Source organism: Xenopus tropicalis, chromosome 8, assembly GCF_000004195.4.
Source record: "Xenopus tropicalis strain Nigerian chromosome 8, UCB_Xtro_10.0, whole genome shotgun sequence".
Lineage (NCBI taxonomy): Eukaryota > Metazoa > Chordata > Amphibia > Anura > Pipidae > Xenopus > Xenopus tropicalis.
In genome coordinates, this window is record NC_030684.2 from 1,314,369 (window position 1) to 1,327,328 (window position 12,960).

General features: G+C 57.3%; 1 protein-coding gene across 5 annotated transcripts; it reads left to right on the forward strand.

Annotated features, from left to right (window-relative positions):
* The first annotated feature begins 212 nt into the window (after positions 1–212).
* On the forward strand, positions 213–11,931 carry cdk16 (cyclin-dependent kinase 16). 5 transcript variants are annotated; one of them, XM_031906810.1, is made up of 17 exons: positions 213–344; positions 3,042–3,174; positions 7,029–7,187; positions 7,596–7,726; positions 7,810–7,935; positions 8,028–8,084; positions 8,269–8,383; positions 8,509–8,603; positions 8,847–8,909; positions 9,160–9,283; positions 9,362–9,482; positions 9,565–9,662; positions 9,911–10,016; positions 10,104–10,146; positions 10,259–10,349; positions 10,463–10,534; positions 11,079–11,931. In XM_031906810.1, exons 2-17 carry the CDS (start codon positions 3,048–3,050, stop codon positions 11,117–11,119), a joined length of 1,569 nt encoding a protein of 522 aa, XP_031762670.1. In that variant the 5' UTR covers positions 213–344; positions 3,042–3,047; the 3' UTR covers positions 11,120–11,931.
* Positions 11,932–12,960: the final 1,029 nt, after the last annotated feature.

Genomic DNA, 12,960 nt, shown 5'->3' on the forward strand with positions numbered 1-12,960 from the left:
GGTAGGTGAATGCCAGGCTGTAGGTGCCAGGGGTGGGGGGGTCGGTAGGTGAATGCCAGGCTGTAGGTGCCAGGGGGTGGGGGGGTCGGTAGGTGAATGCCAGGCTGTAGGTGCCAGGCTGTAGGTGCCAGGCTGTGGGTGCCAGGGGGTGGAGGAGTCAGTAGGTGCCAGTGCGGTTTCCCGGGGAGGGCGGGGCTCAGTGCGGAGGGGGCGGGGCTGGAGGAGTGGGAGGAGTAACGGGAGGGAGTCGGACAATGGCAGGAGATTACAGGGAAGCCGCAGGGCCTGAACCGACTCACTGACTCCCCAACCCGGGATATCGGCCCCAACGGTACGCGATCAGGGTGAGATACCCCCCCTCCCCTTACTGCCCCACCGGCCGGGGCAACTGGGGGCATTAGGCCCAGGAGGGAGAAACAGCAGGGAGCGGTGCATTGTGGGCAATAACTGGGGCTGAATAATCTGCAGGGGTAACAGGACTGGGGTACAGTGACAGGGCTGGGGGTGCAGGGGTAACAGGACTGGGGTACAGTGACAGGACTGGGGTACAGTGACAGGACTGGGGTACAGTGACAGGACTGGGGTACAGTGACAGGGCTGGGGGTGCAGGGGTAACAGGACTGGGGTACAGTGACAGGGCTGTGGGTGCAGGGGTAACAGGGCTGTGGGTGCAGGGGTAACAGGACTGGGGTACAGTGACAGGACTGGGGTACAGTGACAGGACTGGGGTACAGTGACAGGGCTGGGGGTGCAGGGGTAACAGGACTGGGGTACAGTGACAGGGCTGTGGGTGCAGGGGTAACAGGACTGGGGTACAGTGACAGGGCTGTGGGTGCAGGGGTAACAGGACTGGGGTACAGTGACAGGGCTGTGGGTGCAGGGGTAACAGGGCTGTGGGTGCAGGGGTAACAGGACTGGGGTACAGTGACAGGACTGGGGTACAGTGACAGGACTGGGGTACAGTGACAGGACTGGGGTACAGTGACAGGACTGGGGTACAGTGACAGGGCTGGGGTACAGTGACAGGACTGGGGTACAGTGACAGGGCTGGGGGTGCAGGGGTAACAGGACTGGGGTACAGTGACAGGACTGGGGTACAGTGACAGGACTGGGGTACAGTGACAGGGCTGGGGTACAGTGACAGGACTGGGGTACAGTGACAGGGCTGGGGGTGCAGGGGTAACAGGACTGGGGTACAGTGACAGGGCTGGGGGTGCAGGGGTAACAGGACTGGGGTACAGTGACAGGGCTGGGGGTGCAGGGGTAACAGGACTGGGGTACAGTGACAGGGCTGGGGGTGCAGGGGTAACAGGACTGGGGTACAGTGACAGGGCTGGGGGTGCAGGGGTAACAGGACTGGGGTACAGTGACAGGGCTGGGGGTGCAGGGGTAACAGGACTGGGGTACAGTGACAGGGCTGGGGGTGCAGGGGGTAACAGGACTGGGGTACAGTGACAGGGCTGGGGGTGCAGGGGTAACAGGACTGGAGTACAGTGACAGGGCTGGGGTGCAGGGGTAACAGGACTGGGGTACAGTGACAGGGCTGGGGTGCAGGGGTAACAGGACTGGGGTACAGTGACAGGACTGGGGGTGCAGGGGTAACAGGACTGGGGTACAGTGACAGGGCTGGGGGTGCAGGGGTAACAGGACTGGGGTACAGTGACAGGGCTGTGGGTGCAGGGTAACAGGACTGGGGTACAGTGACAGGGCTGTGGGTGCAGGGGTAACAGGACTGGGGTACAGTGACAGGGCTGGGGGTGCAGGGGTAACAGGACTGGGGTGCAGGGGTAACAGGACTGGGGTACAGTGACAGGGCTGGGGGTGCAGGGGTAACAGGACTGGGGTACAGTGACAGGGCTGGGGGTGCAGGGGTAACAGGACTGGGGTACAGTGACAGGGCTGGGGGTGCAGGGGTAACAGGACTGGGGTACAGTGACAGGGCTGTGGGTGCAGGGGTAACAGGACTGGGGTACAGTGACAGGGCTGGGGGTGCAGGGGTAACAGGACTGGGGTACAGTGACAGGGCTGGGGGTGCAGGGGTAACAGGACTGGGGTGCAGGGGTAACAGGACTGGGGGTGCAGGGGTAACAGGACTGGGGTACAGTGACAGGGTTATTTGTTACACATGCCCCAGAGAGTCAGGTTGAGAGAGCTGGTTGCTCACTGGGGAAATGGAAGGGGCCCCCCGGTTAAATCACCCCATATTTCCAGTTCCGCTGGGGCCCCCCTGTTAAATCACCCCATATTTCCAGTTCCGGGGGGGCCCCCCTGTTAAATCACCCCATATTTCCAGTTCCGGGGGGGGCCCCCTGTTAAATCACCCCATATTTCCAGTTCCGGGGGGGCCCCCCTGTTAAATCACCCCATATTTCCAGTTCCGGGGGGGGCCCCCTGTTAAATCACCCCATATTTCCAGTTCCGGGGGGCCCCACAGTTAAATAACCCCATATTTCCAGTTCCGGGGGGCCCCACAGTTAAATCACCCCATATTTCCAGTTCCGCTGGGGCCCCCCTGTTAAATCACCCCATATTTCCAGTTCCGCTGGGGCCCCCCTGTTAAATCACCCCATATTTCCAGTTCCGGGGGGCCCCACAGTTAAATCACCCCATATTTCCAGTTCCGGGGGGCCCCACAGTTAAATCACCCCATATTTCCAGTTCCGGGGGGCCCCCCTGTTAAATCACCCCATTTTTCCAGTTCCGGGGGGGCCCCACAGTTAAATCACCCCATATTTCCAGTTCCGGGGGGCCCCACAGTTAAATCACCCCATATTTCCAGTTCCGGGGGGCCCCACAGTTAAATCACCCCATATTTCCAGTTCCGCTGGGGCCCCCTGTTAAATCACCCCATATTTCCAGTTCCGGGGGGCCCCCCTGTTAAAACACCCCATTTTTCCAGTTCCGGGGGGGCCCCCCTGTTAAATCACCCCATTTTTCCAGTTCCGGGGGGGCCCCCCTGTTAAATCACCCCATTTTTCCAGTTCCGGGGGGGCCCCTTCTCTCCTGCCCGGAACCTCACCGCCCAACCTTCCCCCCCGCAGGGAACCATGGATCGGATGAAGAAGATCAAGCGCCAGCTGTCCATGACCCTGCGGGGTGGGCGGGCCACAGAGAAGACATCCAATGAGCATTCAGAGCCAATAACGGGGGAGGAGAATAGCAGCAGTGATAATGGTAAGTGCTGCCCGGGGGCACCAAGCCAACAGGTATGTGGGGCAAGTCTGTGGGTACAAGCAGGGGGCGCCCAGGTGAGTCTCTGTCTCTTCCCGCTACCGGCAAACTGTCTCTGACCAACGTAAGAGCTTGGGCGGCTAAGTACCATGGCACGGGGGCATAGGGGGCACTGGGGGCGGGCCTAACTGGGTTAGTAGGGGCAGCATTGCAGGCACAGCATTGGGTATTGGAATAGTTGGGTGGCAGTGACACTGGGAATCTGGCACTGAGGGGGGTACTGGGGAGCCAGGGTTGCACTGAGGGGGGTACTGGGAGCGATGGCGGCACTGAGGGGGTTCTGAGGATCCAGGGCAGCACTGAGGGGGTACTGGGGATTCAGGGTGGCACTGAGGAGGTACTTGGGATCCTGGGTGGCACTGAGGGGGGTACTGGGGAGCCAGGGTTGCACTGAGGGGGGTACTGGGAGCGATGGTGGCACTGAGGGGGTTCTGAGGATCCAGGGCAGCACTGAGGGGGTACTGGGGATTCAGGGTGGCACTGAGGAGGTACTTGGGATCCTGGGTGGCACTGAGGGGGGTACTGGGGAGCCAGGGTGGCACTGAGGGGGGTACTGGGGATCCAGGGTGGCACTGAGGGGGTACTGGCAATTTCCATGGTGGCACTGAGGAGGTACTTGGGATCCTGGGTGGCACTGAGGGGGGTACTGGGGAGCCAGGGTTGCACTGAGGGGGGTACTGGGAGCGATGGTGGCACTGAGGGGGTTCTGAGGATCCAGGGCAGCACTGAGGGGGTACTGGGGATTCAGGGTGGCACTGAGGAGGTACTTGGGATCCTGGGTGGCACTGAGGGGGGTACTGGGGAGCCAGGGTGGCACTGAGGGGGGTACTGGGGATCCAGGGTGGCACTGAGGGGGTACTGGCAATTTCCATGGTGGCACTGAGGAGGTACTTGGGATCCTGGGTGGCACTGAGGGGGGTACTGGGGAGGGTACTGGGGAGCCAGGGTGGCACTGAGGGGGGTACTGGGGATCCAGGGTGGCACTGAGGGGGTACTGGCAATTTCCATGGTGGCACTGAGGAGGTACTTGGGATCCTGGGTGGCACTGAGGGGGGTACTGGGGAGCCAGGGTTGCACTGAGGGGGGTACTGGGAGCGATGGCGGCTCTGAGGGGGTACTGAGGATCCAGGGCAGCACTGAGGGGGTACTGGCGATTCAGGGTGGCACTGAGGAGGTACTTGGGATCCTGGGTGGCACTGAGGGGGGTACTGGGGAGCCAGGGTGGCACTGAGGGGGGTACTGGGGATCCAGGGTGGCACTGAGGGGGTACTGGCAATTTCCATGGTGGCACTGAGGGGGTACTTGGGAGCCAGGGTGGCACTGAGGGGGTACTGGGGATCGAGGGTGGCACTGAGGGGGTACTGGCGATTTTCATGGTGGCACTGAGGGGGTACTGGGGAGCCAGGGTGGCACTGAGGGGGTACTTAGGATCCAGGGTGGCACTGAGGGGGTACTGGCGATTTCCATGGTGGCACTGAGGGGGTACTTGGGAGCCAGGGTGGCACTGAGGTGGTACTGGGGAGCCAGGGTGGCACTGAGGGGGTACTGGGGATCCAGGGTGGCACTGAGGGGGGTACTGGGGAGCCAGGGTTGCACTGAGGGGGGTACTGGGAGCGATGGTGGCACTGAGGGGGTTCTGAGGATCCAGGGCAGCACTGAGGGGGTACTGGGGATTCAGGGTGGCACTGAGGAGGTACTTGGGATCCTGGGTGGCACTGAGGGGGGTACTGGGGAGCCAGGGTGGCACTGAGGGGGGTACTGGGGACCCAGGGTGGCACTGAGGGGGTACTGGCAATTTCCATGGTGGCACTGAGGAGGTACTTGGGATCCTGGGTGGCACTGAGGGGGGTACTGGGGAGCCAGGGTTGCACTGAGGGGGGTACTGGGGATCCAGGGTGGCACTGAGGGGGTACTGGCAATTTCCATGGTGGCACTGAGGAGGTACTTGGGATCCTGGGTGGCACTGAGGGGGGTACTGGGGATCCAGGGTGGCACTGAGGGGGGTACTGGGAGGGAGGGACAGAGGTGCCCAGAGGATGGCAGTTGGTGCAGCTGAATGCCGGTGAGTGAGTGGCACATAAGGCGCTGGGGGTGGAGCCGGCTGAGTAGCTGCTTTGGGGCTGACAGGTGAGTGGCCGCTTTGCATGCTGCTGATTTTGGGGTGAAATCGGGGGATTTTCTTTTCTGTCTGGGTTTGGTTTGTTTGTTTTTGTTGTTTTTTCTTTCTCCTCTTTTTCTTTTTTAAGTTAATTTTCTCCCCTTGCTGTTTCTTTCCTCCCATCTGCACCTTCCCTTCCCCCAAATCATGTCTTATTGCCCCAACTGCCCCCTTCATATCTTCCTTTACCCCACCACCTTCTTCTTCTGGTCTTGTCTCATGCGCTTGTCCCACCTCTTCCTGTCTCTTAATTCCTTGCCTGCTTACCTTCCCACTGTACTTCCTGCACTTGTCCCACCTCTTCCTGTCTCTTAATTCCTTGTCTGCTTACCTTCCCACTGTACTTCCTGCACTTGTCCCACCTCTTCCTGTCTCTTAATTACTTGTCTGCTTACCTTCCCACTGTACTTCCTGCACTTGTCCAACCTCTTCCTGTCTCTTAATTCCTTGTCTGCTTACCTTTCCACTGTACTTCCTGCACTTGTCCAACCTCTTCCTGTCTCTTAATTCCTTGTCTGCTTACCTTCCCACTGTACTTCCTGCACTTGTCCAACATCTTCCTGTCTCTTTATTCCTTGTATGTTTATATTCCCTCTGTACTTCCTGTACTTGTCCCACCTCTTCCTGTGTATTTACTGCATGTGTGCTAAAATCACTGTACTTCCTGTGCTTGCCCCACCTCTTCCTGTTACTTTGTCTGCTTACCTTCGCCATGTACTTCCTGTGCTGCCCCACCTCTCCCTGTCTCGTCTGCTTACCTTCACGTGAACTTCCTGTTCCCTCCCAACCTCATCACCTTGTCCACTTATTTTCCCATTGTACTCCCTGATCTTGTCCCACCTCTTCCTGTCTCTTGTCTGCTTACCTTCTCCATGGACTTCCTGTTCTTGTCCCACCTCTTCCTGTCCCTTTACTTGTGTGCTTACCTTCTCCATGTACTTCCTGTTCTTGTCCCACCTCTTCCTGTCTCTTTACTTGTCTGCTTACCTTCTCCATGTACTTCCTGTTCTTGCCCCGCCTCTTCCTGTCTCTTTACTTGTCTGCTTACCTTCTCCATGTACTTCCTGTTCTTGTCCCGCCTCTTCCTGTCTCTTTACTTGTGTGCTTACCTTCTCCATGTACTTCCTGTTCTTGTCCCACCTGTTCCTGTCTCTTTACTTGTCTGCTTACCTTCTCCATGTACTTCCTGTTCTTGCCCCGCCTCTTCCTGTCTCTTTACTTGTCTGCTTACCTTCTCCATGTACTTCCTGTTCTTGCCCCGCCTCTTCCTGTCTCTTTACTTGTCTGCTTACCTTCTCCATGTACTTCCTGTTCCTGTCCCACCTCTTTATCACCTGTTTCATTGCCTTCCTTGCTCGTGGCTACATACCTATCTACCTATCTTCTCGTGCCCCTCCTGTACATTCCCCCGGCTCTGTGCCCCTGTTGATACCCTCCTTGTCCCTCTTATTGCCCTTCCTGCTCCGGACTTATCTCCTTCCCCCCTCTGCTTCCTGCTCTGTGCTTCCTCTTCCTGTTACTTCCTGACCTTATATGGCTTCCATTGGCCCCCGACTTTGCGTTTGTGCCGCCTTTCCATCCAACTCCTGTCCTGTTACCCCCCCCCCCGGCTCTTGCCCGCTCTTGTACTGCCCCTCAGAGCCCATCGTCAGAAATGGGAGAAGCCTCTCGTCCCACAGCATGCAATCCTTCCTGCACCACTACACCGCCAGCTCCTTTCAAAAGCCGCCCATCCCCCGGCCTCACAGCGCCGTGTGCCGCAGCCTGAGCTCTTACCTGAATCGGACCAGCAGACTAGGTAGGTGGGTGTGTTGTGGCCCCGGGGCCGCCCCAGCCGTGGCCATAGAGTTGGTGGGGGGCGGCCGGCTGCGCTGTGCTGAGCAGTCGTTATTTGCGCACTCGCCGGGGCATCTATTTACTGTTGATATTTGCTGGGGGCGGGGGGGGGTTCGTAACCAGCAGGGGTAAATAGTTATCTGCCACTCCCCCCGTAATCACTTGGATGAACCCAGACTCACCCGTAACTATGGGCGACAGGACAAAGCAGAACCACGGGGACCCGCCGGCACCACCTACCTGCACCTTCTTCCCACCAAACATTGTTAAATCCAGCTGGCCCATTGGTCCCACGCTCTAGTGGGCGGAACCCTCCATCCGCTGTTGGTTCCCACCTCTCAGGGGTTTGATGTCCTCTCTCCGTCTTTAGAGATCGTCCACGAAGACTTGAAGATGGGGTCGGATGGAGAGAGCGACCAAGCGTCCGGCTCCTCGGATGAGGTTCAGTCGCCGGTGCGAGTGCGAATGCGGAACAACGCCGCGCGGAAGATATCAACGGAGGTAAGAGCCACCCCGGCACATACCCCCCTTCATCCTATATTGCCCTCATGGGGGTAATAACCAGCGTTCCCTCATCTTGGCAGGACATCAACAAGCGCCTGTCCCTCCCCGCCGATATCCGCCTCCCCGAGGGGTACCTGGAGAAGCTGGCGCTTAGTAGCCCCCCCTTCGACAAACCCCTGAGCCGGCGGCTGCGGCGAGTCTCCCTGGTGAGCGCCGTACACACGAGGTGACGCCACCTTCTTTCTTGCCGCTCGCTCGGTCTCACCGGGGGCTTTATCTTATGTTTTTTCTTCTGCAGTCGGAAATCGGCTTTGGGAAGCTGGAGACCTACATCAAGCTGGACAAACTGGGAGAGGTAAGTGGTCCCCGTGCCAGTAGGGCGGCTGAACCGGAGGCGCCGGCTGGTGATTATGGAGTTGCCTGAGCCATAAGCACCTACCGGGGTCTTTCTTTTATCTGCAGGGCTCAGCTCTAGCCAATCAGAACGTTAGACACAGTTGCCCTGATAGGTTTTGGTCTTGTTTGTTGTTGTCCGGCAGGGCACCTACGCCACGGTGTACAAGGGGCGCAGCAAACTCACCGAGAACCTGGTGGCCCTGAAGGAGATTCGGCTGGAACATGAGGAGGGGGCACCATGCACAGCTATTCGGGAAGGTGGGTATCACTATGGCACCAAGGGGGAGGAGGAGAGATGGTGGTGGCTTCTTCTCTAACTACCCCCCTGCACCCATGGCAGGACTTGTGGGGCAACGACTAATCTACTCTTGGTTCTGTCCTAGTTTCTCTTCTGAAGGACCTGAAACACGCCAACATCGTCACCCTGCACGATATCATACACACCGAGAGGACTTTGACGCTGGTCTTCGAGTATTTGGTGAGTCCCACTCATACGGGGAACTGCCGGGGGTGTCGCTAAGCAGATTGGGGCAGAAAGCTTCTGGAGTGAGTGGGGTCGCTCTACTGTGCCGAGTGGCATTTAGTGGATTTAGCCAATAATGTAGGGTTATGGGCACCCACTTTCCCATTGTAACCAGGGAACATTGAGTCTAGAACCAGTCTAGATTTATTGATGATGAGGCTGACCCGGAAGTGAACCTGTGCCGCTCTTTGCCCCCAGGATAAAGATCTCAAGCAGTATTTGGACGACTGTGGAAACCTCATCAACCTCCATAATGTAAAGGTGAGACGATGGGTGGCGGGGTGCCGAGTAGATTGGGGGGCTTGGGAAAATGGGAAACTTGTGGGGACGTGACCCGAGATGGGATTGTTGGGTTCATGGGGCAAGGAGAATTTCAGTAGAAGGTTGGTTGGGTGGAGACAGGGAGACCATAGGCCGTTGGATTGGGTGAGGCATGAAATACACCAAGAATGCTGAAGAGGACATGTTGCTTTTTGGACAGTTGGCCTCATGTTCCCCTTGCCCCCCACAGCTCTTCCTCTACCAGCTCCTTCGGGGACTGTCTTATTGCCACCGGCGTAAAGTTCTGCACAGGGACCTAAAGCCTCAGAACCTGTTGATCAATGAGAAAGGGGAGCTCAAGCTGGCGGATTTTGGTGAGTCGGTGGGCAGGGGACGGGGCCGGCAGCTGGTGAGCAATAGCTACAGCTTCAATGTTCTCCTCTCGCCCCCAGGACTGGCTCGGGCAAAGTCCATTCCCACCAAGACTTACTCTAATGAAGTGGTGACCCTGTGGTACCGACCCCCGGACATACTACTTGGATCCACGGAATACTCCACCCAGATTGATATGTGGTGAGCGGCCGTGGGTGCCTGTGCCAGCCTGGTTAGAAAGGCAACCTCTTGGGGGTACTGACCGCTTTGTCTTCTTCTCTAGGGGCGTAGGCTGCATCTTCTATGAGATGGTCACAGGCCGACCCCTCTTCCCTGGATCCACCGTGGAGGAACAACTACATTTTATATTCAGAATTCTAGGTAAGCCTCGTGGCAGCTTTGTGTAGGGGCAAATCTGGGGGTGCAAGAACCCTTGGGGGGGAGGGTAACAGCAATGCAGTAAGTGCCCCATATACAGACTGTGGGCTGGAGAAGTTAGAAGGACCATGCTTTGGTCAAAGGACACTCATCGGGAGTATCTCTTTGGCTAGTTTGGGGGCAGGGGTAACAGTTTGGATAAGGGGCAGAGTAGGAGCCTGGGTTGTGTCCCTCACATGTCTCCTTCCTAGGAACCCCTACTGAAGAAACCTGGCCTGGCATTCTGTCCAATGAAGAATTCAAGTCGTATAATTACCCTCGGTATTACCCGGATCCCATCCAGAAACACGCTGCAAGGTACTTGCCCCACGTGACCCACCCCCAAGCCGCCGGTTCTGTACCCAAAGCCAAACGTTCCTAAACATGTACCTTCTGTCCTTACAGGCTGGACTCCGATGGAGCCAATCTCCTGACCAAACTACTGCAGGTAAGTAGGGCGCTGGGGTGGGCACGGTGGGGGGTCAGTAATATGGGGTCGGGGGGAACCTCGGAGCAGTAGAAACGCCAGATGCCCAAACCGGTTGTGTTTCCTCCGGCAGCTGGAAGGGAGGAACCGGATTTCAGCAGAGGAAGCAATGAGGCACTTGTACTTCCAGGAACTGGGGGAGAGGATCCACAAACTACCAGACAGTAAGTGCCCCCCCAGGGCAAACACAAAGTCTTCTACTTGCTGCTGCCCTGTAGATATTATTGCCCCATATGGGTGTGTATGGGGGGCATTAATGCAGATTCCCTTCTTCCAGCCACGTCCATCTTTGCACTAAAGGAGATCAGCCTGGAGCCAGAGATAAAGCACAGGCCGGTGCCCGAGCCAGGTAAGTAGCCCCCTCTTCCTTGAGTAGACCTCATGTATGGTCAGTGTGTCCCATGAGAGTGCAGGGCAGTTCCTCATGTATGGTCACTGGGGCCTCATACTGAGAGTGCAGGGGCAGTTCCTCAGGGTAGTTTCTCATGTATGGTCAGTGTGGCCCTCAAACTGAGAGTGCTGGGGCAGTTCCTCATGTATGGTCAGTGGGGCCCTCATACTGAGAGTGCAGGGGCAGTTCCTGAGGGTAGTTTCTCATGTATGATCACTGGGGCCTCATACTGATAGTGCAGGGCAGTTCCTCAGGGTAGTTTCTCATGTATGGTCAGTGTACCCCAGGAGAGTGCAGGGGCAGTTCCTTCGGGGTAGATTATGCAGTGGGTAGGTCAGATTGATATGTAATTGCCCTCACATCTCCTCCTGTACCACAGCTGAAGGCCAAAGGGTACTTATAGCCAGAATCTGACTTTTTGGGGAGACTGCCCCAGAGGAAGGGGGTGCTGGGGGCAACAAGCTGGTATCTCCACACATTTCTGCCCCGTCTCGTTTTGCAGTTCACGTGCAGTCGCGTCGGCTCAGCCTGGTCCTCGGGTGAAGTCCTTGGGCTTTGGGCGCCATTTAGAAGACTATGATCCAGATGGCTGGAAGAAGAAGAAGAAGCGACGCCGGGCAGAGCCTCACCCGCTCTCTGTGCCCACAGCCGGGGGCAAGTGAATGAGGATATTAGGCCGTGCCAGCATGTGGCATCTACAGTTCCCATATTATCTCCCCCAATGTTACCCACAGTGCTGCTGTCCCCACCCAGGGACTCCTGCCACACCCCCTGCTCCGCCTCCTTTCCCAGCTCTCCCTCGTGAGCTCCTCCTCTACTCTTGCATCGAGGCCCAAGAGACGGCGTCATTAATGGCCCCGCCCTGATCAGAGGAACACCAAGAACCCAAACCATCTCATTGGCTGGCAGACGGTTGGCAGCTTTCGGGTAATGGCGGCAGCAACGGGGCGAAGGATGGGTCATTCTCTGCCGCTGGACGACGTGGGGCATCTCCAAGCAAGTTCCTTTATTTCTCAGGACTAAAGAAGCCGGACTGGACCGGCGGCAGAGCTCAGTATTTTAGGCAGGTGTGGGTTAGTTACCCTTAGATACAGTATGGAGTCAGCCGGTGGGCGGGGGCATTGGGGCACATACACGTGTGCAAGAACGACCAATGGGTCTCTGAGAAGAACGATGCTGAGTGAGGGGGTGGGGTGACCGCAGTTACTCCGGCCCACGGGGGCCGCCCTTCTTCCCCAATAAGTTATAATACGGTTACTATTATCACCCAGGGGAGGAGCCAAGAGGTCCAACCATCCTCCTCCTGCTGCTGCATATCAACTGTATGAACAAATAATAAAACTCCAAAAGCCATAGCTACCTGAGTGGGTTATTTATCGGCCAATAGCAGTAGGAGTCAGCGCCAGTATCAGTATGGTGGCATCTAACCAACATCAGTAGGAGTCGCACCAGTATCACTAGGTAGGCGTCTCGCCAACATCAGTAGGAGTCGGGCCAGTATCACTAGGTAGGCATCTCGCCAACATCAGTAGGAGTCGGGGCCAGTATCACTAGGTAGGCATCTCACCAACATCACTAGGTAGGCATCTCGCCAACATCAGTAGGAGTCGGGGCCAGTACCACTAGGTAGGCATCTCGCCAACATCACTAGGTAGGCATCTCGCCAACATCAGTAGGAGTCGGGGCCAGTATCACTAGGTAGGTATCTCACCAACATCAGTAGGAGTCGGGGCCAGTATCACTAGGTAGGCATCTCGCCAACATCAGTAGGAGTCGGGGCCAGTATCACTAGGTAGGCATCTCGCCAACATCAGTAGGAGTCGGGGCCAGTATCACTAGGTAGGCATCTCGCCAACATCACTAGGTAGGCATCTCGCCAACATCAGTAGGAGTCGGGGCCAGTATCACTAGGTAGGCATCTCGCCAACATCAGTAGGAGTCGGGGCCAGTATCACTAGGTAGGCATCTCGCCAACATCACTAGGTAGGCATCTCACCAACATCAGTAGGAGTCGGGGCCAGTATCACTAGGTAGGCATCTCGCCAACATCAGTAGGAGTCGGGGCCAGTATCACTAGGTAGGCATCTCGCCAACATCACTAGGTAGGCATCTCGCCAACATCAGTTGGAGTCGGGGCCAGTATCACTAGGTAGGCATCTCGCCAACATCAGTAGGAGTCGGGGCCAGTATCACTAGGTAGGCATCTCGCCAACATCAGTAGGAGTCGGGGCCAGTATCACTAGGTAGGCATCTCGCCAACATCACTAGGTAGGCATCTCGCCAACATCAGTAGGAGTCGGGGCCAGTATCACTAGGTAGGCATCTCGCCAACATCAGTAGGAGTCGGGGCCAGTATCACTAGGTAGGCATCTCGCCAACATCAC

Excerpts from the sequence above, each read along its gene's own strand:
- cdk16 (XM_031906810.1), top strand. The coding sequence starts at position 3,048 with ATGGATCGGATGAAGAAGATCAAGCGCCAGCTGTCCATGACCCTGCGG. Across the intron at positions 7,188-7,595 it reads GAATCGGACCAGCAGACTAG|AGATCGTCCACGAAGACTTG; the intron begins GTAGGTGGGTGT and ends CTCCGTCTTTAG. Across the intron at positions 10,017-10,103 it reads ATCCAGAAACACGCTGCAAG|GCTGGACTCCGATGGAGCCA; the intron begins GTACTTGCCCCA and ends CTGTCCTTACAG.